Source organism: Malus sylvestris, chromosome 10 (assembly GCF_916048215.2).
Source record: "Malus sylvestris chromosome 10, drMalSylv7.2, whole genome shotgun sequence".
Taxonomy (NCBI): domain Eukaryota; kingdom Viridiplantae; phylum Streptophyta; class Magnoliopsida; order Rosales; family Rosaceae; genus Malus; species Malus sylvestris.
In genome coordinates this window covers 25,424,881-25,450,092 of record NC_062269.1, presented here as the reverse complement: position 1 = coordinate 25,450,092, position 25,212 = coordinate 25,424,881, and the positions used below count along the sequence as shown (strand labels likewise).

The 25,212-nt window shown below is 39.9% G+C and overlaps 2 protein-coding genes and 1 pseudogene across 2 annotated transcripts; all 3 read left to right on the top strand.

Moving 5' to 3' along the window:
* The first annotated feature begins 520 nt into the window (after positions 1-520).
* LOC126585455 (tetraketide alpha-pyrone reductase 1-like) lies at positions 521-2,480 on the top strand. Its single transcript, XM_050249902.1, has 6 exons — positions 521-663; positions 759-928; positions 1,141-1,335; positions 1,624-1,786; positions 1,871-2,063; positions 2,196-2,480. Exons 1-6 carry the CDS (start codon positions 537-539, stop codon positions 2,335-2,337), a joined length of 990 nt encoding a protein of 329 aa, XP_050105859.1. The 5' UTR covers positions 521-536; the 3' UTR covers positions 2,338-2,480.
* Positions 2,481-6,311: 3,831 nt separating this feature from the next.
* Positions 6,312-10,562, top strand: LOC126585453 (tetraketide alpha-pyrone reductase 1-like). Its single transcript, XM_050249901.1, has 7 exons — positions 6,312-6,478; positions 8,165-8,318; positions 8,550-8,722; positions 9,067-9,261; positions 9,576-9,738; positions 9,860-10,043; positions 10,270-10,562. Exons 2-7 carry the CDS (start codon positions 8,192-8,194, stop codon positions 10,409-10,411), a joined length of 984 nt encoding a protein of 327 aa, XP_050105858.1. The 5' UTR covers positions 6,312-6,478; positions 8,165-8,191; the 3' UTR covers positions 10,412-10,562.
* A 5,687-nt stretch (positions 10,563-16,249) lies between these two features.
* On the top strand, positions 16,250-23,254 carry LOC126584362 (uncharacterized; annotated as a pseudogene).
* The last annotated feature ends 1,958 nt before the right edge of the window (positions 23,255-25,212 follow it).

Here is a 25,212-nt window from a genome sequence, read left to right as displayed (position 1 = left end):
TTATTCTTAAAGTACAACAATCCTAAACTGGCCCTAAATCTAGTGGTAATTGTATTAGTTATTTTTTTTTAACAGTGTGTGTTTTTTTTTTTTTAAGAAATTTAATGCCGTATCTACATGTAATAATGTCAACAACTATCGTTTATAAAAATTTGGACTTACAATATCGTCCAACAAAGCTTATTAGTATCGTTTATAAGAGGGATCAAGAAATCGAGTCCAAATATTTGATATGGAGCTTGTGCTGCTAAAATGGCATCGGACTTCATCACTTTTGCATGACTTGCCTACTTCTAACCTTAGCTCAAGCTAAAAATCATTTCCCTCATGTCCTTGACTTAATAAACTTCATAAAGATCAAGATTATCTATATAGTAATAAACCACAAGCATAGGATGGCTTACCTAAACAGTTCTTAATGAGAAACCTCAATGCACGCAGCATGCACTTCTGTATTGTTTATATCTATACATTCCTTATAAAACCTAGTGGCTTGGAATATGCCGTTGGACTAAAGCACTGCTAATTTGAATGAGATGGATCGAAAACTCGAATCCAAAAGTAAAGTTTGTGTCACCGGGGCTTCTGGTTTTCTGGCATCCTGGCTCATTAAGCGGCTTCTCTTGTCCGGTTATCATGTAACAGGGACTGTAAGAGATCCAGGTAGGTACCGTAACCCCCAAGTCAATCTGCTTGAAGTAGCATTGGATTCATTTTTTCGACATAAAACTTATGTAGTTTTCTGCATGAGTTCAAAGGAAACGAGAAGAAATTGGCGCATTTGTGGAGGCTAGAAGGAGCTAAGGAAAGACTCAGATTGGTGAAGGCAGATTTGATGGAAGAAGGCAGCTTTGATGATGCAATCTTGGGGTGCCATGGTGTTTTCCACTCTGCTTCCCCTGTTTTGAAACCTTCATCTGATCCCAAGGCATGTTGCTCGTCTAACTTTTTCTCGTTAAATATATGACTTATGTTATGTTGTTACACTATCAATACAGATTATACGCTTAAAAAGAATTTCGCCGTACTGATAGCCGAGATTGATAGTTTAACACATAGCATGCGGGACAAGAGAACATTTCGCTTAAAATTAGTGGTCTTGTACATAACTTGAGTTTGTGAGTATCTTTTGTCATCCAGACAGAAATCCTGGAACCGGCTGTTGAGGGCACCCTGAACGTGTTACGTTCGTGTAAGAAGAATCCGTCTCTAAGGCGCGTGGTCCTCACCTCATCTTCTTCAGCTGTAAGGGTGAGACCAGATGGGGATTTCTCCTCCAATGTACCGCTTGATGAGTCGTCTTGGAGCTCTGTCGAACTCTGTGAGACGCTTCAGGTAGCACTAATTAACAAAACCCTCTCTTTCTGTTCTTGTTAAGGATTTTTCCTTAGCACTGCCAGTATGCAGTCCAATATTCGATGATTTTTTCAGCGAATTCAACATAACTTTGAAGGTTTCCATTGTTATATACACTAATAGCTAGCTGCAAAACAATGCAATGCAGATTTATATTGATCTATGCTATTACATATCTTAAGCTCAATAATTTCTTTTTCCATGTACATTACGTATGGTACATCCGAACGGTGAACTGACAAATTATGTATCTACCAATTACAAAAGATATGGTACCCCTTGTCGAAAATTTTAGCTGAGAAAGCAGCATGGGATTTCTGCAAAGAAAATGGGATTGATTTGGTAACCATCCTACCCTCTTTCGTGATCGGGCCTAGTTTGCCCCCTGATTTGTGTTCTACTGCATCAGATGTTCTTGGCCTGCTTAAAGGTACTACTACTGCTGATTTATGTCCCTGCATCATAAACGCTTCGTTTAATCTTGATCATAAGCGCGTTAAATGGTTATTTGTAGGAGAAACAGAGAAATTCAAATGGCATGGAAGGATGGGATATGTTCACATTGATGATGTTGCACTCTGTCACATCTTAGTATATGAGCATGAAAGTGCTCATGGTCGATATCTTTGCAGCTCAACAGTTTTGGACAACAACGAGTTGGCTTCCTTATTATCTGCAAGATATCCATCCTTACCTATCCCCGCAAGGTTTTATTTTTTACCAGCTACAATTAATTAAGCATTCTGAATCCTAATCTCTAAAAAAGAAAAAACGCGTGTCACACTAAGCGTATCAATTATATCAGATGATTAATCGAATATTGACGTGGGAATTTTCAGGTTTGAGCAACTAGGGAGGCCACATTATGAGATGAACACCTCAAAGATGGAGAGTCTAGGGTTCAAGTTTAAGAGTATCCAAGAGATGTTTGATGATTGCATTGCTTCTTTGGTGGAACAAGGCCATCTTCCTGCACTCTAGTTAATTTATGCTCTGTGATTTTCTTGCCATACTGGCAGTGGCTGAATAAAGTAACTAATAACTTTACTTTAGCCTGTACTACTACTTAATCAATGGTTTGGACTTTGGATTCACAATATAATATGTAAAATGTTTGACAAAAATTGTTTCCTCTTTTTTTTTTTTTTTGGTTGGACAAGTGATATTCAGAAAAAAGAAATTCAAACTCAAAAGTCTCCGTAAGTAAGTACGTGATCTCAATTGCTTAAATTATAAATTGTAAGTGCTTCATCTATTTATAAACATTTAACTATGCCCATAGGTGGGTTGAAATATTTTTAGCTTTTTTGGGTCTCTCTGAGGATTAGCCTTTTTTTTTGGGGGTGTTGGATATCTCAAATTTTGGCCAAAAAAATTAGAGAAAAATACAGAATCCATATTCATTGCTCAAAGAATGCATGAACACTAAATAAATATATGAATTCTACTAGATAAGTGAATGTATTTGGAGTATCAAGAGTCAATCTATGAAGTTTGATGTATTTGATAGCAAAGCAGTCCAGAAGGATTTTGATGGGGCTCCTAATTACTAGTGTACATTGATTGAAACCTTATTAGTTTTTAATTTTTGACCAAAGTTTTTTAACTTTGTATACATCAACATATTAGCAACAACTATTTTATATTTTAAATTAAACGTTACAACTCAAGTAGTGGAATGGAGACATCCTTTAAAACAACTTTTTTTGAAATTTTTTCCGTGATTAAAATGTCGAAAATAAGTTAACAAAAGAGTAGTTTTTTTTTTTTTTTTTTTTTTGAACAAACGATATTAGGGTGAGGGAGTAGGCTCACAATGGGTTAGCAATAATATGGTTCAAATTCACTTTTGGTGATAATCGAACCTAGACCTCTCTACAAGTAAAGAGGAATACCACTAAATTATAGTATAAGTATCATATATACTTTGATTTGATTTAGATTAATTATAGGGATTTACTTGGGTTAGTTTGACTTGATTCTACTTAGGCCTGTGGGGGCATAGTTTTTCCCCTCAAGAAGTCAATTCACTACTCTCAAAAATCAGGATGTGGAGCTATAATCAGGATTTGGATCCCATAAGGATCTAAATTGTGAGGATCCTAAGGATTCTCACATCCTAATCATTCATCGTACATCGTGCGGTTAGAAATCATTTGAATTTTTTTATTTAAAATTAAATACAAATAGGCCTCGTTTGGCAGCTCGGACTGTACTGACTATTTCTGTCGGATAGGATAAATAACCACCGGATAGTACTGACTAAATTAGTCGGGCGTTTGGTGCAGTATCGGATTAATAACCGTATTATTTATACTATGTTTGGTATTATACCGGATAAGTGGAATTCAAAATATTAATATTTTAAGATAAAAATTGATACTTAGGTTTATTTTTCTTTTTGTACGGTTGTTTCTTCACTTTGCAGAAGAGAAGCACTTTGCTTCTCCCATTCCCGAAGCAAAATGAAAGGCACTCTACAAAGACCATCAACACCGAAGCCTCTCAAATCTCCACCTCTCTGTCATTTGAAGCACTTTGCTTCTCCCATTCGAGTTTCGTCAATCCATCGCGAAGATGAAAACCCAGAAGCAAAAAATGGAGAAGATGAAAACCCAAAAGCAAAAAGATGGAGAAGATGAAAACCCAGAAGCAAAAAATTGAAAACCCATAATTGAAAACCCAGAAACACCATAATTGAAAACCTGGGTTTCGTCTGCCTAGCTACCTTTTCTTCCTTCTTGGGCTCCCCCGTCGCCGGAGCCTCTGCTGGCAGTTGGGAAGGACGGAGAGACAGAGCAGCAATACCTTGGTGGAGTTCGCGTTGGGCAGGAGCAGAGAGGGTCGGAGAGAAGAGCATACTGGGCGCGAACCCGACTAATTATACCAACCTATTGGAGAGGATAGCTAAGCGGGTGCAGAGTGTATTAAAATGGTGGGCCCGGATTATTTAATCCGGTGCTTATTTAATCCAAACGACCACCAAACACCGTACATCGTATTATTAGTACTATCCGGTGTCTTATACGGTGTGCCAAACAGGGCCATAGTATCTAAAGAAAACTGGCAACACGACGTACGATGAACGGCTTAGATGTGAGGATCCCGAGAGGATCCTCATCCCTATAATCATGCTGAAGAGATGTTGCATTATCCCACTAACATGCCCTTGTGGAATATCCAATGAGTTAGGGAGAAAAATGAAGGGAAGTGAAACTTGCAGCCCAATACTTCAAAGCCTATACATATAAATGGCAACTAACGTACCTACAAGAAGGTAGATATGAAATTATTCTAAAGTTCTCCTACAATCATATTAAGTACTCCTTAATATGAGTGTTAGAGTATTTTTTTTCAAGTATTTTTGTCACACTCGCAATTAAAGATGGTGTCTAAAACTTCTCAATGTATTTATGAGATTACTTATTGGTGAAGAATTGGATCCGAATTTTTTCACATCGGCAATTAGCGCCCTGTGTGAGAAACGTGCAAAAAGCATATGGAGAGGCCGAGAACACCGTCCAAGCTATAATGGGGTACAAGTTAAAGCCCCAAACAGCGAAGATTCTCTGCCCTCCTTTAGAGCAACTCCAGCGGATGCTGGTTGCTCGGGCGACAGGGGAGGAGAAAGGGCCTGAGGGCCGGTGGGAGCAGCTTCAGCGGGGAAGGGCCCGAGTGAGGGTGGGAGCCCGAGCGAAGGGGGGTGGGGAGTCGACGGGCCTGTGGCCCGAGGGCTTTGCAATATTTTATGTTTTTTGTGTCAGAGAGAGAGAGAGAGAGAGAGAGAGTTATTTATTATTTAAACAAACAAAAAAAAACTATTATTTTAATTGCTTATTGCCAGGGGGGAGGGTTCCAAGGGTGGAGATGTAAATGGCAATTACTGTTCATTAATGGTAGTTACTATTCATTTAAGGCAGTTACTGTTTAATAGGGTGGATTGAATAATGGATTGCCAGGGGGAAGGGCTCCATGGGTGGAATTGCTCTTATGATTTCACGAAGGAGCATTTGACAAATAAGAAAGTGAGAAGTAGCATGTACAATTATCTTCCAAGCTTTCTAGATGGATATCAAACTGAATTGCTAGCAAACTAATAAAACAGTTGCATGGTAGAATTTTGATGTTTTGGGTGAATGATTAACATGTCATGTGATCTATAAAATTCTCTCGTACCCATCAATACTATTTCTCTATCCATTTTTTAACGATAGTTTTAGTGACATCTCTAACCTTTTGCAGAATAACTAATAAGACAATCTTTAACCTTTTATTCTTTTATTCTTTTGTTTTTGTTTTTGTTTTTGTGTTAATTTTTCTTACTTTTTAGATTCATTCAAAAAATTAGAACAATGTAAACTTTAATTTTCAATTAAAAAACTGAAAAATAGAATGAATGAAAACATGGGCCCAGCAAGTTGAAGCCATCGCAACGGCACCAACCAAGTTGAAATCATCGTTTTCCTCGTCTTTGATGTCAGTTTCTTCGTGTCCATTCCAACTCTTCATCAAACACCATAGACCAATTTCAATTACCTTAAGAAACCTTACTCTTTTTCTCTCTCTTTCTCTCATACCCATTGATATATAGTTTCGGCTGTACTCAGGTCATCTAATTGACGTCGTTTCGATACCCCACTTCTTCAATTAATCCTCTACTTGCGTTTTAATTGCATGGAGCAACTATGAAGTCGACTAAGGATCTCACTCATCCTCATAGTCTTGATAAAATTAGAGACAGAGTTAGCTGACGATGGGAAGGGGATTGCTTACCATCGAGTGGTTGTGGTCTTGATAAATGCATATTACTTATTATCATAATTGTCGATTTGTTCGAAATAGTGTAACTAAGCTGGCTCTGAATGGAATCAATTTTTTTAAAATAATTTTTGGACGACAAGAAGACGAAAAAATGAGAGCCTCTCTTTTAGCACCCTTTACAGATATTTATTCTATTCTGGCCATGCCAAGCATTATCCTAATCCAACAGATTGGATGGCGTCAGGTTTTGCCAGATGAGAATGTATGCTGCTCTTCTGAACTTGACATGTTTCACTTGGGTTCTCCGCAACTGGGTCTCATCATTTTCCTGCCGGCTGGAGCCCTCAAACGGTCAAACCAGGTCTGGTTTTCCTCTCTCTCGTCTCTTCCCTTCGGTATCTTATTTCCTCCCTACCTTTTCTCTCTCGGAAGAAATCCAACTTAATCCAATCTGAAAACTTACAAACATAAACAAAATCTGATCCATTTAACATATTTACTTCCGCTCTTTGGTTCTCCAATTTTCATGAGAAATAGGAGAAAAACTAGCAAACATAAACAATCTGACCCATTAAACATATTTTCTTCCACTCTTTGGTTCTCCAGTTTTGTAAGAGAAATAGGAGATGGGTTTTGATTATTAATAGATTACTAAATAAGAATAGCATATGAATCTTAAAATGCCAGGTTTTGCGTCAGATCTTCAGTTAGCTTCAAGTGTTTTATGTCTTTTGTTAAAAGTTTATTTCCAAGTTTTTTTAGATCTTCCTTTACTCTTTTTGTCCTGAGTCCCTGTCTTACATATTCTAACTGAAGTATCTGTGGATCTTCGATTCACATGTCCAAACCACCTTAATCGATTTTGTCACATCTTATCTTTGATTGCAGCTGCTCCTACTTTACCTTGGATTTCCTCGTTTTTAATCATATCCTTTTTCGTGTGTCCACACATCTAACAAAGCATTATCATCTCGCTACACTCATTTTTTTGCACGTGTTGATGTTTGACTGCCCGACATTTTTTGCTATAAAACATTGCTGGTCTTATTGTCGTCCTATTAAATTTTCTGTTGAACTTTAGTGGCATACGACGGTTACACGACACATCCTATGCAGTCTTCCACTTCATGGTTGAGATTTTCATTCAATTTTCTGTTCTTTTGCAAGATAGATGCAAAATAACGAAAGCATTCACTCTTTGATACTTCCTGATCTCCAATCATCACCCCTATTTCATTTGGACCTCCATTTCCACTAAACTTGTACTCCATATTCTCTGTCTTTGACCTACTTTGGCGAAGACCTCTAGTTCCAACACTTCCCGCCAAAAGTTTAGCCTCGTATTTACTCCCTCCAGTATTTCATCTATCAACGTCGTCTGCAAAAAGTATACACCAAAAAATATCATCTTGAATATGCCCCGTTAAATCCTCCATAACCAATGCAAAAAGATAAGGTCAGCATAAACAAGTAATTTACTAATCTTTGCATTTGGCTGGTGAGTGAATGTAAAAAAGAGCAGAAATTGAATATCCGCACAATCTTGTTTATTTCATTCTTAGTTCTCCTTTAATTTATTCACTCCAAAGATTTGAACATACATTGGTGCGGATGGGGAGGGAAAATGTGTGCGGAAATCACTTTCTTTTTTTCTTGTTGGATTAGGGCAGTCGGGTGAAAGGAAGAGGGAGAGATTTGATGGGTTGCAGCCGTGTGATTTCAGTGCTTGGATTTTGTTTGGACGGTTCGGTTTGAAAGTCTATAAATTATAATGCACACATTTGAATACACCAATTAGACTATAAAGCAACAGATTTGGGTGTAGCCAAGTAGGATAGAGCAATGTGCTCCCCCCCCCCCCCCCCCCCCCACACACACACACACACATTTCACCCAGTAGATTACAAAGAAAATTTAACGAGTGATGGTGAAATTCACCTTCATGAATAATACCTCATGTTGGTGTTTTATGGCCCCAATAAACTATTCGATCTCTTCTAACCTGTTTCCATCTGCATTTGTTATTAATATATATTTTGGCTTGCAGTAGAAAAGTGCTGCTGATTTGAAGGGGATGGATGAAAAACTTGAATCCAAAGGCAAAGTTTGTGTTACGGGGGCTTCTGGCTATCTGGCATCTTGCCTTATAAAGCGGCTTCTCTTATCGGGCTATCATGTAATTGGAACCGTCAGAGATCTAGGTAATCCCCTCGTCAATCTGCATGATCAAAGCCTGCAATGCATTTCTTTATTAAATGACAGATTTTGTATCAATGGTATATGTAGATGACAATGGTAGATAATATGCCTGTTAATAAAAAAGCTTATTATTGTGTCATTGATCCAAAATTCTTCCTTTAACAAATAACAGACATCTGCACACAGAATATTTATAAGATTATGATATTCTGGTTTGTGCAATGCATTCAAAGGAAACCAGAAAAAGTTGGCACATTTATGGAAGCTGGAAGGAGCTAAAGAAAGACTCAGATTGGTGGAGGCTGATTTAATGAAAGAATGCAGCTTTGATGATGCAATCTTGGGATGCCATGGTGTCTTCCATTCTGCTTCCCCTGTATTGAAGAAACCTTCATCTGATCCAAAGGCATGTTGCATCTTATCTGAGACTATATATGCCTTAAAATTAGGGATTTTTTTTTATTTTTTTTTTATCCTGATTCCTGAACACTTGGCCTTTTGAGGTTGCAAAATCTTCAATCTGGATTGTACATTGAACAAAAGTTCACCCTCTCGATAGTTCAGATTGATAGTCTGGGTTGTACATTGAACAAAAGTTCACCCTCTGGATTGTACATTGAACAAATGTTCACCCTCTTGATAGTTCAGATTGATAGTCTAATAGCATAACATGTCAAATTTCTGGCCCCCAAATTATTAAGCCTTCACACAAATTGAGGAATGTTGTTATTCTGTGTCGTGCATATATAGAGAGAAGTCTTGGAGCCAGCGATTGAGGGTACCTTGAACGTGTTGCGTTCGTGTAAGAAAAATCCATCTCTGAGGCGAGTGGTTCTCACTTCATCTTCTACAGCTCTAAGGAATAGACCCGATGAAGATTTAGCATCCTGTGTAAAACTGGATGAATCATCTTGGAGCTCTGTGGAACACTGCCAGAGACTTCAGGTTGCTTTCATCACCTAATTCACATAAAATCTTCAGTAGTTAATATTTTTTTTCTGGTACAATTAAGAATAATTTTGAATTCTGCTCTTTTTATATATAGCTCTCTAATAAGATTCAAAAGCATTGCAGATTTATGTTGATCTCTGCGAGTACATCTCTTAATCTCAATATTTTCTTTTGCCATGTACATTATATGTTGTATATATATACGTGTGTGTGTGTGTGTGTAACCAAGTAACTGATTAACTGACAAATTATGTATGCTTTCATGATTCGCTTTATTGATCTGGCCGTGTGTGTACCTGTTACAAAAGCTCTGGTACCCTTTATCTAAAGTTCTAGCCGAGAAGGCAGCGGGGGATTTTTGCAAAGAAAATGGGATCAATTTAGTAACTGTTCTACCTGCGTGGGTGATTGGACCTAGTTTGTCACCTGATCTATGCTTGACTGCATCACGGGTACTCAGCCTGCTTAAAGGTACTACTGCTGCTGCCTGGTTTATGTAGATCAAACCGATACACTGTAGATTACGCATGATTTTCACTTTTTGATCTTGGTTTAATTTAAACGGTTATTTTTTTCCTGAGCAATTAAGCAGGGGATACCGTATGGTATGGAAGAATGGGATATGTTCACATTGATGATGTTGCACTCTGTCACATCTTAGTTTATGAGCATGAAAGTGCTCATGGTCGATATCTTTGTAGCTCAACAGTTTTGGACAACGATGAGTTGGCTTCCTTATTATCCATGCGATATCCTTCCTTACCTATTGCCACAAGGTAAATCGATCAAATCCCAATTGCTGAAAAGATTATGTCATCAATGTGTGATTCGTATGTCATCGGTGTTTGATTTTGATAAGTTCAGCAATCGGAAATTGATAAGCTAGCTACATTTGATCTACCACATGGTAATAAAGTAGAAACATTTGAAGATGAACTTGAACAAGAAGAAATTTATATATACTCTGTTGTTTTGAAGTTTAATTAACATGGGAATTTTCAGGTTGAAGCAAGTAAGCAGACCATATTATGAGTTCGACACGTCAAAGTTGCAGAGTCTAGGATTCAAGTTCAAGAGTATCCAGGAGATGTTTGATGATTGCATTGACTCTTTGGTGGAGCAAGGCCATCTTTCTGCACTCTAGTTAATTTATGCTCTGTGATTTATCTTGCCTTTTAGTAAGTGTTGATCGAGGAAGTAGTCAGGATAGTATGAAGCAAGCAGAATTTACTTTTCATATGATCTTTATGCAGTGATTTCGTATATAATTATAAATAAACATGATTGCAAACAAATGCTTATGTTACCGAACAAATTCTTATATTATCAGATTGTGAATCTGAATTGAACATTTAGCAATTAGTTGTTCAGAGTCACTACCGACTTGCTTAGTGGTTCAGATTAACAGTATCACAAGAGAACATTTTGTACACACACAAGGTAATTGGTGACATAAAATTTAGGAAAATTAACGAAAAGTCCAAAAAAACTTCCCTTTTAAGGAAAAGTCTTTTTTAAAGGTATAGTGAATAGTACCAGGAAAATGTATAAATGTGATTTTTTGTTAAAAGTGAACAGTCCCGAGAGAGTATTTTGTTAAAACTTCCATAAAATTTATATTGAGACTGGAAATTCGGATCACTCTCTGTCTGGTGTGTATAGAGTTGTCAAACAGAACAACCGGTTTAAAGTCAGCCTATGCGTGTTTGAGTCCTGCTTCAGTCGGCCCACTTAGTAAATAGGTTGGGTTGACCTTGTTGGGCATAACCTCGACCCAGCCCTTTTCAACTTATGAGCTAGGTCCAATTTTAAGCTAATCAGGCGTAGTCATACCTTAATTCGTTTGACACCTCTCTCTCTCTCTCTCTATATATATATATATATATATATTTAAGCCAAAATTCTGAACATGATTATCTAATTGACAATTAAGACTCGGCAACATTACATGCTTGAATATTTGACATGAGAAATGAGTCTCTCTCTCCATATTTACTAATCATGAACCGATAATTAACTAATAAGAGGAAATGTTGTAAAATTGAATTGGTTTCAGTTTTATTTCTTGGTGCAAACTTGGTTTAAATGAATTATTTAGGCTATATTTAAGACGATTTTTGTGAAAGTACTTCAATTTATAAAGTGTGTATATGGATAAGCATTTGAAAGTACTTCTTCAGAAATTGTTTTACGAACAACACACACCACTAAATTTATTTTACCAAACATAATCACAAACGCTTTTGGTTGTCATAAAACAATGATTTTTTTTTTTGTGTTAGCTTTTCTTAAGTTGATTTTTGGACGTGTTATCTTAAATTTTTTTTATGAATCCTTCAACCTAAAAAGTTCAAATTGTGACAAAGTTAGATTTCATCACTTATGAATTATTCGTTGGATTAGATTCCCTTATCTCAATCTCATTCATTGTAAGAAATAAACCCCCACTTCGCTCTCTGAAATAGTTTGATTTTCACGTATAACACAACAATTTACCTAGCACCAATTGGTAAATTAGCATCATACAATTTTGAAAAAAAATTATTTGAAAATTTCACTCATCAATGCCCATGAACGTTAAATCAATTTGAAATTGTAATTCTAACAATCATTAATTAGCCAAATTGCAAGAAAAGTAAGAAAAAATAATTAAAAAATAATAAAATGAGAATATAAGTATATTCGCAAGTGGAGGGAGAGTGATAGAATTTTGCTCACATGGGTTGCTACTTTTTTTTGTGGGACCCACTGTTTTTTGGGGCTCGATGTAGCCTGATTTTATGTTACCCAAGAAATGAATTGTTAGCCCCATTTTCTGACTCATTAAGGATGAAATTTCTCGCTAAAGCTATAAGGGGGCGTTTGTTGCGCCAGACTATCTCGGACTGGACTAGCTTCAAGGACTAAGCTGGACTGGCTTAGACTAGATTAAGCTGGACTAACTTAGTGAAGCGTTTGGTGCAGTGTTGGACTAAGAAGCGGATAATAACAAATTCTAATATTATATTATTTAATATATAAATTATTAATATTTTATTATAATCTCGGTGACCGGAGATGACGAGGAGTCTATCGGGAGTGGTTGTTGAGCATGACGAGGACGAGAGAGGATAGTCTTAGCTAGTCCCATGGTTATTGGGGGGTCTCGCTAAGACCTCTTAGTGAAGGGTTTTGTCCATGCTAGTCCCCTTTAGTCTCATTAATGTTAGTCCCAGCATGAAACAAACACAGTATTAGACTAACAGCTAGTCCAGTCCAGTCCAGTCCCACTTAGTGAGGGCAAACAAACGCCCCCAGCCTTATTGAGGATAAAGCTCTCATTTGGGTTGCTCTTACAGCCACCACAAAAACCTGGGTAGCTCCAGACCGACGTTATGACACGTGTCCACGTGACCTGGACCATCGTGGCAGGATATGCACTGCATGGAAACACGACACTATGTACGGGAATTTTGCTACATTGTTGTCTCTATCTTCGCAGAATTGGAACGAGGTAGATTTGATGGAAAACTCGTCGTATTTATGAAGGAGTATTGCGAGGAAGGTTAATTATTTAAATTAAATTTTGGAAATGGTTATTAATTATTAAATTATTAATTAAGTATTGATTTAACGTGTATATTTTATAAGAAAAACTAATGAAAATGATTTGAAAACTTCGAATTTTAATCAAAAATACAAAAAAATGTTGTAGATAAATAGTACCATGAGTAACTTTTTAGAGTAAAAATGTCATTATCGTTAAAAGTGAACAACACCAAAAATATTTCATTAAAATTCCCTATTTTCTATTGATGATATATCCTTTATTTTATTTTAGGCTAAAAAATTTCATGAAACGTGGTCAACTCAATGGTACGGCAGCAACATAGCCAGCACAAAAAGTAGCAGTGGAAGGATGCAGTAGTATTGGAAGTTATGAAAAATAAATAAATAAATAACTTAATGTGGTTCAGATTTTACTAATCTATTTATTAAAATATGTAGATAGTAAGTTTACATTTTAAGGTATACTATTTATAAATAAAACACGTGTGTTGTAACATATTTAAATTTGTAATGCAACATAAAAGTAGTTACAATCACGATAAAAATCAAGTTAGACCTTTTTCTGAATCCTGCATTCATCAATAGTCACTGATGTAGTAACCAAAGCTCTCATGCATGTGTTAGAATCTACCAAGAGTCTCATGCGTATTGGAAACATCAAATATATTTAATTGAGTTTTAGAGCAACACAAATAATTAAGTAGTCATATAAGGACATTTTAAATATTTTTGGGTAGAGCAAAAGTCCAATTCGGACTAGAGTTTCATTGTGTTGTATTCCTTATAAATATATGTATTAAACCTTTGAGAAAGGAGACTGTAATGAATTAAAATTGTATTTGCATTGTGCATTTGAAGAGAGTGATTTCTCCTTCTAAAATCAAGCATTTGGCTTGGTCATGTGAGCGAATCCACGATTAGTAACGTGAGCAAGCTCCGTTGCCCCTGGTTGAGCGAATCCCAAGTTATCATCCCCTGTCTCCCCGAGACTCCCTTGGTTTTTCTTGCATTAAGTGGCATCAGAGCAGGTTTTCTGCTGCATTAGAAGATCATGGCTGATATTTTTCATTTGATTGAACATCAAATGGTTGAAGAGATTAAATTGGTTGATTGGAATTCTCCACCAGTTTATAACAAGTTTGTTGATGACGACATGGAAGAGATTAAGAGGATGCATCGACATCTCACCAATCAAATTTCTCGCATCGAAAATCGACGACGAGGCGTTGTGGTTTTCGAAGGGGAGGGAGGCATTTGTTTGCAATGTGTTGACCTTTTTACGCTTTGTGGTTTGAGTCAATTGAAGAAGGAGATTTTTGTTCAGCATTTTACAATGAAGTGGCACAAGATATGGTTAGTTTGGATTATCTTAGTTCAAATTATGGGTGTGAAAATATTGAGGCTTCATCTTTAATTCATTTGAGTATGCCTCCCTTATTTGATCGTTGCTTGAGTAATTGTGAAATTTGTGATGGTTTTAACTTGAGTAATAACAAAAGTTTCAGTGGGAGAGAAGAAGGGTTTTCATCTCTCGAATCTTTGAAGGAAGTTGGTGACGTTGCTGAAGTGGGAGATATCAAATTCCAAGATATTGTTGATATGAAGGAAGATGCTACTTATGAATACGTTGATTTTATTGGTTTTGATATTTTTAATTGGAAGGCTTCTCAAGTTTTACTTGATTTAGTCAATCAAATGAAGATTGATATTAGTTGGATTACAACACTTCAAGAATAAGAAAATATTCCAAGTACTTATTCGCATGGAAAGGTAAAAACCAGTTTCAAGATTATAATGGAGTCAACAAATATTTAAACTCGACTAGAAGAGGAGAATGATGCAGTAACCAAAGCTCTCATGCATGTATTGGAATCTACCAAGAGTCTCATGCGTATTGAAATCATCAAATATATTTAATTGAGTTTTAGAGCAACACAAATAATTAAGTAGTCATATAAGAACATTTTAAATATTTTTGGGTAGAACAAAAGTCAAATTCGGACTAGAGTTTCATTGTGTTGTATTCCTTATAAATATATGTATTAAACCCTTGAGAAAGGAGACTGTAATGAATTAAAATTGTATTTGACTTGTGCATTTGAAGAGAGTGATTTCTCCTTCTAAAATCAAGCATTTGGTTTGGTCGTGTGAGCGAATCCACGATTAGCGACGTGAGCGAGCTTCGTTGCCCCTGGTTGAATGAATCCCAAGTTATCATCCCCCGTCTCCTCAAGACTCCCTTGGTTTTTCTGCATTAGTCACAATACGAGGTCCCTAGACTTATAGATTTCACACAAACGAGATATTGACAATGCCAAAAACATGAACTCAGAAGTAGTATTAGAATCACGGGGAACATGAGAAGTTCACATTAAAAAGTAAATATGCACTCATGTTTAGAACGCATATGAGGGAGTATACTAAATTAATCTAAATTACGGATGAAGATTTAAACTTAGATGTAGAGTTTTGAGACTTGGATTATATGTGAACTCAATGTACATAATTCCTATCCCTAGCCATTAGTCAATCCCTTAGACAAACAATAAGTCTAGACAGCACCAATGACTGAGGTCTTGATGATAAAAAAAGTAGTATGTGCTAGAGTAGCAATAACAACTTGGATGGAATTTTGTAATTAAACTAATTAATATAGTTGCAATGACTTTGTAGACATCGAAATTTCGGTGAAATAAATATTGATCAATAATTAAAATTTCAACGTTCATGTGTCACATAAATTTTACACATAGCATGTGACTCAACAAAAAATCGAGAATCATCAGAAAAGTTATCAAACATGACACGTGTCAACACTGGGCAGAAATGATTTATTTCATCTGATTATTTAAATCCAAAAAATAAAGTTTTGGAATTCTATAAATAGGAGGCCAAGACATTCATTTTGAGACACCAATTCATAACCAATTCACCTTACACCACAACTTTGAAGCTTTGAAACTCCAAAGCTCCCAAGCAAATCCCGAAGGATCAAGAAAGCTCTCTTCGTTCTTCGTCAAATCCTCATTCAAAATCAAGCCCTAACGGCCCTTGAAGAACTTCCACTAATTCAAGATCAAGCCCCGACGGCCCTTGAAGAAAGTGTTCATCATTCATCATTCGTTCATCCCTAGATCAAGCCCCGACGGCCCTTTGGATCAACGACGTCAACAAATCCGCACAACTGTTTATCCCAAGATCAAGCCCCGATGGCCCTTTGGACCAACAACATCAAATCCACCCATTACAAAGATAGAATCAAAGGCTAAATTTGTAGAAGAGATTGTAACCCCTAAATCATCAATACAAATATTATTTTGTACACGTGTTCTTGTCTCGTTCATCTCAGGAATTTTCGTGTTTATAAATTTGGCACGCCCGGTGGGATAATCTCTAACTCTCATCTCTATCTTTGAATCCGCAAAAAGCACAAATGGCATCAAAGAAGGCTCAAGTTGTTCTCGCTGCCAATGCAAGGAACAAGAGCGTCATCACCGCAGGCGGTGTCACTTCGGGCATCACAACTCGAAGCAAGGCAAGAGCTCTTTTTGCCGCCTCTTCCACCCCTGCATCAACTCCGCCGAAGGAACAAGAGCACCTGAGGCACGAACCTGTGATCATCCTGGCCTCGCTAAGGGCGCCAAGGAAGGAAAGCCCAAAGAAGTACTCTGGTTCCATGTTTTCCGATGCCGACTCAAGTGGCAACTCAGCCATGCAAGTCATGACTACTGGAGCGACTTCAATCGATAAGCAGTTGGCTCATATGAATGAAGCGATCGCAAGGCAAACACGGATTGTGGAAGAAAAAGACCAGCAAATCGCCGCACTCGTCAACTAACTAGATGTAAAGCCCGACGTGAAAGTCGAGCAAGGGGATAATCTAGTCAAGAAGGGAAACGACGAGGATGAAGAGCCTCTTGTGGAGAAATTCGAAGAGAAACTAAAGCTAGACCAATCAGCGGCACTCATGGGATCTCTCTCTATCCAGCAGTTGCAGGAGATGATCGCCAGCACCATCAAGGCATAATACGAAAGAAGTTCACATGACTCCGTACTATACTCAAAACCCTACTCCAAGAAAATTGACGCTTTGAAGATGCCGAGGGGTTATCAGCCACCAAAGTTCATGCAGTTCGATGGAAAGGGAAACCCGAAGCAACACGTCGCCCATTTCATTGAGACTTGCAACAACGCGGGGACAGAAGGAGATTACCTCGCTAAGCAGTTTGTACGCTCGCTGAAAGGAAATGCCTTTGAGTGGTACATGGACCTAGAGCCTGAGTCTATCAACAGTTGGGAGCAATTGGAAAAGGAATTCCTCAACCGCTTCTACAGCACCCGCCGCACTGTGAGCATGCTAGAGCTGACGAGCACGAAGCAATGGAGGGATGAGCCAGTCATGGACTACATCAACCGATGGCGCAATCTAAGCCTCGACTGCAAGGACAGGCTCTCGGAGATCTCTTCAATCGAGATGTGCGTCCAAGGCATGCAATGGGGGTTACACTATATCATTCAAGGCATCAAACCACGGATATTTGAAGAGTTAGCCACCCGTGCCCACGACATGGAGCTAAGTATTGCCCATCACGGGAAGAAAGAGCCAATCACCGACTTAAAAAAAGATAAGGTGTTCTCCCCAAATGTAGACAAGACTGGGAAGAAACCCCCCAAAGAAGCGTTCACCGTCATCACTGTGCTCGTCAAGACCACCTTCGCCCCTATCAAGATCTCCACCAAAACCAAAGCAAAGGAGATAAAGAGAAGTGAGCCTCCTCGCACCCAAGAAAGGTACAAAAGCACCATGAGGGAATTGGAGCAGAAGGCGTACCTTTTTCCTGACTCAGACATGGATGCAATGTTAGACGACTTGCTGGAAAATAAGGTAATCGAGCTACCCGAATGCAAGCGGCCTGAAGAAATGAATCGCATAAACGATCATAAATACTGCAAGTACCATCAAATCGTGAACCATCTTGTGGGTAAGTGTTTCGTCCTCAAAGAGCTCATCATGAAGCTAGCACAACAAGGGCGAATCGAGCTTGACCTCAAAGACACGGCCGTAACACATACTACTACAATTGCATTTGGATCTTTCGATCCCGTGCCTCTCCAAACAACACTTGACCATTCCTATCAATGCACAAGTTGCACGATACCTTCTGAGCAACCATCGCCGGGGCAAACGAACAAGATGCACATACCGATGATGAAGAATGATGGACATTGGTGACCTACAAAAAACAAGGAAACCAAAACCACAAGCCACAAGACAAAAGGTGGAACAAGTGAGAAAGCACCGTCGCTGCAACAATAGGAAGCCCAAAAGAAACGTAAAAGTTGATAAGCCAACGTATACTGGGGAACCTATGGAGCAAGAGTCACGCATTCCTATCTCCTTGCACTAGTACTTCCCGAATGACTTCTTCCAACAGTGCACTATCGCTGCATGCCACATGGTCGAAGTAGAAATGGAAGAACCTTCAAAAGGCAAAACTATCACCACTAAGGGAGAAAAAACTCTCACGCTCGAAGAAGGTCTACTAACACACTTTAGCATAGAGGAAGCGCTACGATTGCCAAAGAAGATGCGAAGAGCACTAGCAGCGGTCTTGGAAAGTCCAGGACGCAATCAACTTCACTGACGAAGACTTACTGCTGGGATCAAAGCCTCACAACCGTCATCTCTTCATCTCTGGGTACGTAAGGGAGCACAAAGTCAACTGCATGCTTGTGGATGGTGGATCGGCCATAAACATCATGCCAAAGTCAACAATGACCACAATCGGCATCAAGGTGGATGAACTGTCTCTAAGCCGTCTGCTAATCCAGGGTTTTAACCAAGGAGGACAAAGGGCGATGAGCATGATCCGAGTGGAAATGACCATTGGTGAACTCAAATCAAGCACAATATTCCACGTGATTGATGCAAGAACCTCCTACAGCTTGCTCCTAGGAAGGCCTTGGATCCACGAAAATGGAGTAGTACCATCCACCCTCCACCAATGCTTAAAATTCTACCGAGAAGGAATGAAGGTGATCTATGGCGACACCAAACCATTCAGCGAAGCTGAATCACATTTTGCAGACGCCAAGTTCTACATGGATGAAGACATGGTGCCCGAAGCTCTTCCAAAAGAGATCAAATCCATGGGCAAAACAACACCTAAAAAGAAGGAGTGGCAAGCCATGCCCAAGAAGCAAGAAGGAGAAGCCATGCCGTCTTCAAGCAAGAACGATAATGAGCTTACTAAACCTGCAACAACCAAAGGGAGTAGGACACCCTCAAATGGACCAAACACACCCGTCTTCCAATACATTCCGATGTCTAGAAGAAAGAATGGTCAATCTCCGTTCGAAATTGGAGCAAGCAAAGCCGACGCACAACGACATATGGATAATGTAAAGTTGCTCAAGACGAATGCAGTTTTGCCTCTGACACAGCTAGGCGACGCTAAGGTTGCAAGACTACCACAAGACTTCATAAAAACTCTACCAAAGGGGGTGGAACCAAGCTTTCTCCCAACTAAGAGGACCGAAGAAGGTTTTGATCCAAACGCCTACAAACTCATGTCGAAAGCTGGGTACGACTTCGCTTCTTCCTCGAATCTTGGAAAAAAGGTTTCAAACACCGTCAACAATAAAGAACGTGACCTCACCGAGACTCAAAAGAAGTTGAAGAAGCATGGTTACGGAGTTAACAACGACAAAGCTGGACTTGGCTTCACACCAAATACACCCGTGAAGATTTCAAGCAAAGCAAAAAATGCTAGCACTCAACACATCAGCGTGAGCATTAAACAAGATCAAGATGAGCCTAAGTCCGCCTCTCGGATGTCAGTCTTCGATAGGATGAATCGTTCAAGACCCAGAACGTCAGCACTTGATCGCATTGGTGGTCAAAACCGAACCTCCGTCTTTAAGAGGCTTAATAGGCCAACATCCCAAAGCTCTGTTTTTGAAAGGTTGTCAAAACCTAAGAAGCAAAGCCACACGGCCAGCTCTCCTTCTCGTCGGTCGACTTTGGAAAGACTTGAAGACAACAGGAAGTTTTCTAGAAATAGAGAGACAACGTCAAAGGAAGAAAAGCTCGACAGGCTAGCAGAAAAAGGCGATATTCGAAGCTCAATTCCTTCAAGGATGAAGCGCCAAGCAACTTTGGAGGTTAACACAAAATGACCACTAAAGGTAAGGAGGCGCACCATCATCTACACCGACCAATCTTTATGCCAACAAACCCAAGAGGACGTCATTGAAGAGGAGGCATAAGAAGACAAAGAAGACGAAATCCCAGAAGAAGACGTCACTTCCGGCTCTGTCAACTCAAAATCTTCACCTCAATCGCTGGGGGCATGCTCCAAAACCATGCCAGTCAAGCCGAGTGAAGTTGAAAGATTGACTCATGTCACTCCGAAGAAACTACACAAGAAGCATATGTCTTCTCCACAAGTGCACCAATCGGAAAGGGGGCAAAGCAGATTTCGCCAACCTCCAAAGTAATGTGAAAGTGTTGAAGATGAGGAAATTTCGACACAAAGATCGACCATGCGCGATCTCTTCTTCCTCAAAAAATTATTCAGCTACTCGGTCAAGGCTCTTTGCTATAAAAATTGCGAGGAACGCCTCTCCAGGCAGCAACCATCTATTCCACAAGTTCACCAATGGGAAAGGGGGCAAAGCAGCTTCTGTCAACCTCTAGAATAATGTGAAAGTGTTGGAGATAATGAAACTTTGACACGAAGATCATCCATCCCCATCGCGATGCGTGACCTCTTCCCAAAAGACTTATTCAACTACTCAGTCAAGGCTCCTTGCTATGAAGATTGCGAGGAACGACTCTCCCGGATCGCTTGACAAACCAACACCACAGCTCCTCACCTGCATGAGCCTAAATTGTACATGGCACCAATGCTCCTTGTTCGCACGAACCAACGCTCCTGGCCCGCAAGAGCATAAACTGTGTACGGCAAAATCATCATCAAAATCACTATTAAACCATCACTCATTTGAACTACGTTTTGACTTGATCTCTTCTTTGGAAGGGTACGTAGGCAGCTCGAACATTCAATTTCGCGTTCAGTCACATTCAAAAAAAAAAAAGGCTTTATTAAAGTATCATTGATGAAGGTCAATTTTATTACAAATTTATTTGCAATTTCCTTTGTACAAAATTAAATTATAGTTTCTTTGAAAAAAAAAAAGAATACATATGTTATTATGTATTTAAAAAAAAGAAAAAGAAAAAGAGAAAGAGAAACATATATATATATATATATATATATATATATATATATATATATATGGACCCCAAAGCAACACCAGGCCCAATCTGTGGCAAGCCCATCAAAAGAAGTCGTCCTGGTCCAAAAAATACCGACGGTAGCCTACTCAGCAGCCTTGTCGATATCAACATCGTCAAAAACAACAATTGGGTCTTCTCCCTCCAAATCCAGGCCACAGCCCACGCTAGGCCATGTCCCTCCAAAGACACAGGCTTCAATCTTTCTGCTAGGTCCAGTCGGATCTCCCATCACACCACCATCTAACAGATCCTGCACCACATCCGTCTTCTTCCTGTGCTCATCCTCTCACCTTCTCCGAGATCCTTCTTCAACGCCGTGAGAACAACAGCCGCAGCAGCTCAACGCCCTGCAGCAACCTTCTTTCTCCTCTGCAAACGCCTTCGATGTCCACTACTACGAACGGCGGCAACTCGTCCCCTTCGAAGTTGCTCTTCTCCTCCGCTGATTTGCTTCAGCCTAAGCCTCGCAGAACACAGCCATGGCAGCAAGCATAGCAAGTAGCAGCGGGCAGTGCACAGTCAACGGTAACACAACCTCCGTCTTCTCCCTCTGCAAGCTCGACGACAAGGCCAACCACTACAAAGACTTTCACACCAGTCCAGACCATTATCAAAATTGAACGAGGATCCTCTCTGCCTTCTCTCCACCTTAAACCTGTCTCTGCCACCAAGGGCTCCAAGATCAGATGTCGGAATCGAAGCAGTTACGACGGCGGCGCCAGTCTTCTTCGTCCTCACTCCACCAGAACCCCACCTACTAGACATAGTGCGCACACTCGGAGCAAGCGGACCTCCTTCTCCAGCCTCGACTATGCACGCCAAGTGTTCGATCAAATTCCACCTGCAATTCCAAGAGTCGCGACCTGTGAGATCACTTCCTCTCCATCTCAGACCTGTTTAGGCGCTCTGTGTGAATCATTCTCAGGTGTAGATTTGCATGTTTGATGTGAAACAAGTTCTGGAAAGCGATGCACCAAGCTCTTTAATCGATTAGCTTGATGACGCATTACTGGAACTAAATGCACACAATGATACTTCTGAAGACCGGGTTCAGTGGGAAGAAATTGAAGAGCATTTCCGCAACCTTGAGACAACACTGAGGAAGAATTTTGAAGAGTTTGAAGCCAAGGAGAAGAAATTTGTGGAGCAGGAAGCTGAAACCTGTGTTTCACTTGCGGAGAGAGAGGCAGCTGTTATTGTTAAAGAGCAAGACCTTTGGATCGAGTGCAGGAGTTAAAAAATGCAGCTGTTGCTGCTATTTTTGAGGCACAAGTCATTCACCAGCCAACAACTTCAAAACCTGTGGATGATGGGGATAACAAAAGCAGCAAGCCAAAGCAATTGCTGATGAGTGGAAGCCTAAGTTGGCTAGTGCCGGCACTGATACTGCCAATGGAATTTCATTGGAAGCAGAGGCATTCTTGCAGCTCCTCGCTACTTTTAGGATTGCTTCTGAGTTTGATAAAGACGAACTCTGCAAGTTTGTTCTTGCAGTTGCTCACCGCAGGCAGACACCTGAGCTCTACCGTTCTCTTGGTTTAACACACAAAATGCCAGGTCTTGTTGAATCAATGGTTAGCGGTGGGAAGTAAATTGATGTTGTACGCTTTATTCATGTCTTCCAGCTTACTGAAAGTTATCCCCTTGTGCCACTTCTAAAGACGTACTTGAAAGACTTGAGGAGAAATTCACAAGGGGACAACATAGGAGATGGTACTGGTGCATAGGATGATGTTAATGCAAAAGAGCTTGCTGTACTGAAAGCCGTAACAAGGTGCGTTCAAGAGTTTAAGCTTGAGGCTGACTACCCCCTTGATCCACTACAGAAAAGGGTTTATCAATTAGAGCGATCCAAAGCTGATAAGAAGAGAAGTAATGAATCTAAACGTCAACAACAAAAGAAGCAGAAAATCAGTGGAAGATGGCGAGGTGTGCAGGAAGAAGCACATGCTCTCTGAGGATCAGTCAGCTATCTCTACTCTTCCACCTCATCTCTCACTCCTTCGCGTCGCTGTCTCTTCAGGTCGCTCTGAGGTAGTGAAGCTGATGTTTGATGCTGATGAATTAACAAGTGTGATAAACAGCACGGATGAAGATGGACGGCGGTTGACCTGCCCTTCATTATGCTGTCAGTAAGGGATGGTTTAAGGTGGCTCAAAGTTTGATCTCCCATGGTCAAGGATGAACAGGCTGCTGCTTCACCTTCGTTTTTGCTCCCCGCCGTCAGTTTCCGAGTTGGGCTTGATGCTCGAATCAACCACGCTTCTCCAGGACGTCAAGCTCCAGCACCAAGACTCTTCCCTTGCAGCATGCGAAGCCCTCATTCATCCACAACAGTGAGCAAAAGAGTAGCCATTGTCACAACAGCTAGTCACAAGCAGGACTCTTCATCACCATTTAGCTCTCCCACTCCTTCTACCCAGCGAGGATGCTTCGCTCCAGCTCAGCCTACTGCATATCTTCCTCCAGCTCCTGTGCATCCTGCTATCTCTAGGGGCGAGAAGAATTTCAGTGACTGCTGTCAAACGACTAGCCGGTCGTGAAGCTTGATGCCTTAGATTCTGCCTCAAGTTCCAGCTGCTTCTGCACCTCTGCCATGGTTGCTGCTGCTTGTGAATGTGATTAACGAAAAACAAAGTTTGTCAACTCACATCTGCTTGCCTTTGTTGCTGCATGTGAATGTGATTAACAAAACCAAAGTTTGTCAACTCACACCCAAAGACCTCATCCGTCTTATTACCTCTGCTGCTGCATTTGAATCGAAGAAGAACTCCAACGACCGCTGTCAAATGACTAGCCGATCGTGAAGCTCGACGCTTTGCACCGCCTCAGTACCTCCAGCTTCTCCTTTCTCGCTGCAGGTGGCCGCCTTTCATCCGATGCAGCGCGCGCACACACACACACATATATATATATATATATATATAAATCATAAAAAATAAAAATAAAAATCAGTGTAGTGACTGTGCAAATAATGGTCTCCGGAGAAGCAAATGAAATGCGGTGACTATTCAAATGCAGGTCCGTGACTGTGCGAATAACAGTGACTATGCAAACGACCACCCATGCCTGGGAAAGAAAACCAAAATGAGAGGTGATGGGATGGTGCACTGGGAAAATATGATTATGTACACACACAAAAAGAAAGTGCAAGCTACTGTTAGCAAGTCAAGAAAGAAAAAAAAAAGGCAAAATGGTGGTGGAGACAGAATGATTGAAAGGAATAAAGTAGGGGGAGGACGACGAATTTCCGTCTAAAAAAAAAGGGTGAAAAAATAGTGCATTAGTCACCATCTAAAAGGAAATGGGTGTATCAGGCACCATCTAAAAAAAAAAGAAAAAAAAAAGGGAAGTAATACATCTTAGTCAGAAATATGTTTTAGCATAATATACTGAATAAAATAAAGCATGTCCATTGATATCTCTAAGAATTTACAAGTGCGTAAAAAAAAAAAAAGGAGCCTTCACAAATGTCACTTATGTGAAGCTTCAGTACTCGGCGGAACCCTAGAAGAGGGAGGCACTGAAGATAGATTGTTTGGAGCTTCAATACTTGGTCGAACTCCAGATGACGAAGGCAAAAAGTGCCTCTGGAATACATCCACAAACTTCCGATGGTCACTTTGAATCCAACCTTCGGAGTCCAGCAGCTGATCAAGCTTCTTCTTCATGCCCAACGAATAACTATTTGCAAGCACATGCAACTCTCTATTCTCGCGCTTGAGCTGTCTAATCTCTTGATTAAGAGCTGCCACCTCGGCTGTCAATGATTCAACTTGGCGAGTTCGAACAAGTAAGCGTTGGCCCATGTTGGAAATAGAGTTCGCACACTGGACACTGAGAGCTTGGGACTCTTGAACAGCTAACTCATCGGACCGTCGTGAAAGTATCCTATTATCTCTAGGAGTGATGAGATTCCTAGCTACAACCATAGCCATTGCTGCATCCCTCATCACAGAGTCTTCAACTGTAAGAGAGCCATTAAAAGATAAGAAGGACGGGCGCCATGTATTACCCTGACGCGGTGCACCTGCGTCACTGCTAAGACTCAAATCTAAGCAAATGTTAGACGGGTTAACCATTTTCAAAAAAAC

Bases quoted from the DNA above. Each gene is read 5' to 3' on its own strand.
- LOC126585455 (XM_050249902.1), top strand. From the start codon at position 537: ATGGATCGAAAACTCGAATCCAAAAGTAAAGTTTGTGTCACCGGGGCT. The intron at 664-758 runs GTAGGTACCGTA...ATGAGTTCAAAG, and splicing joins AGGGACTGTAAGAGATCCAG to GAAACGAGAAGAAATTGGCG. The intron at 2,064-2,195 runs GTTTTATTTTTT...GGGAATTTTCAG, and splicing joins TCCTTACCTATCCCCGCAAG to GTTTGAGCAACTAGGGAGGC.
- LOC126585453 (XM_050249901.1), top strand. From the start codon at position 8,192: ATGGATGAAAAACTTGAATCCAAAGGCAAAGTTTGTGTTACGGGGGCT. The intron at 8,319-8,549 runs GTAATCCCCTCG...ATGCATTCAAAG, and splicing joins TGGAACCGTCAGAGATCTAG to GAAACCAGAAAAAGTTGGCA. The intron at 10,044-10,269 runs GTAAATCGATCA...GGGAATTTTCAG, and splicing joins TCCTTACCTATTGCCACAAG to GTTGAAGCAAGTAAGCAGAC.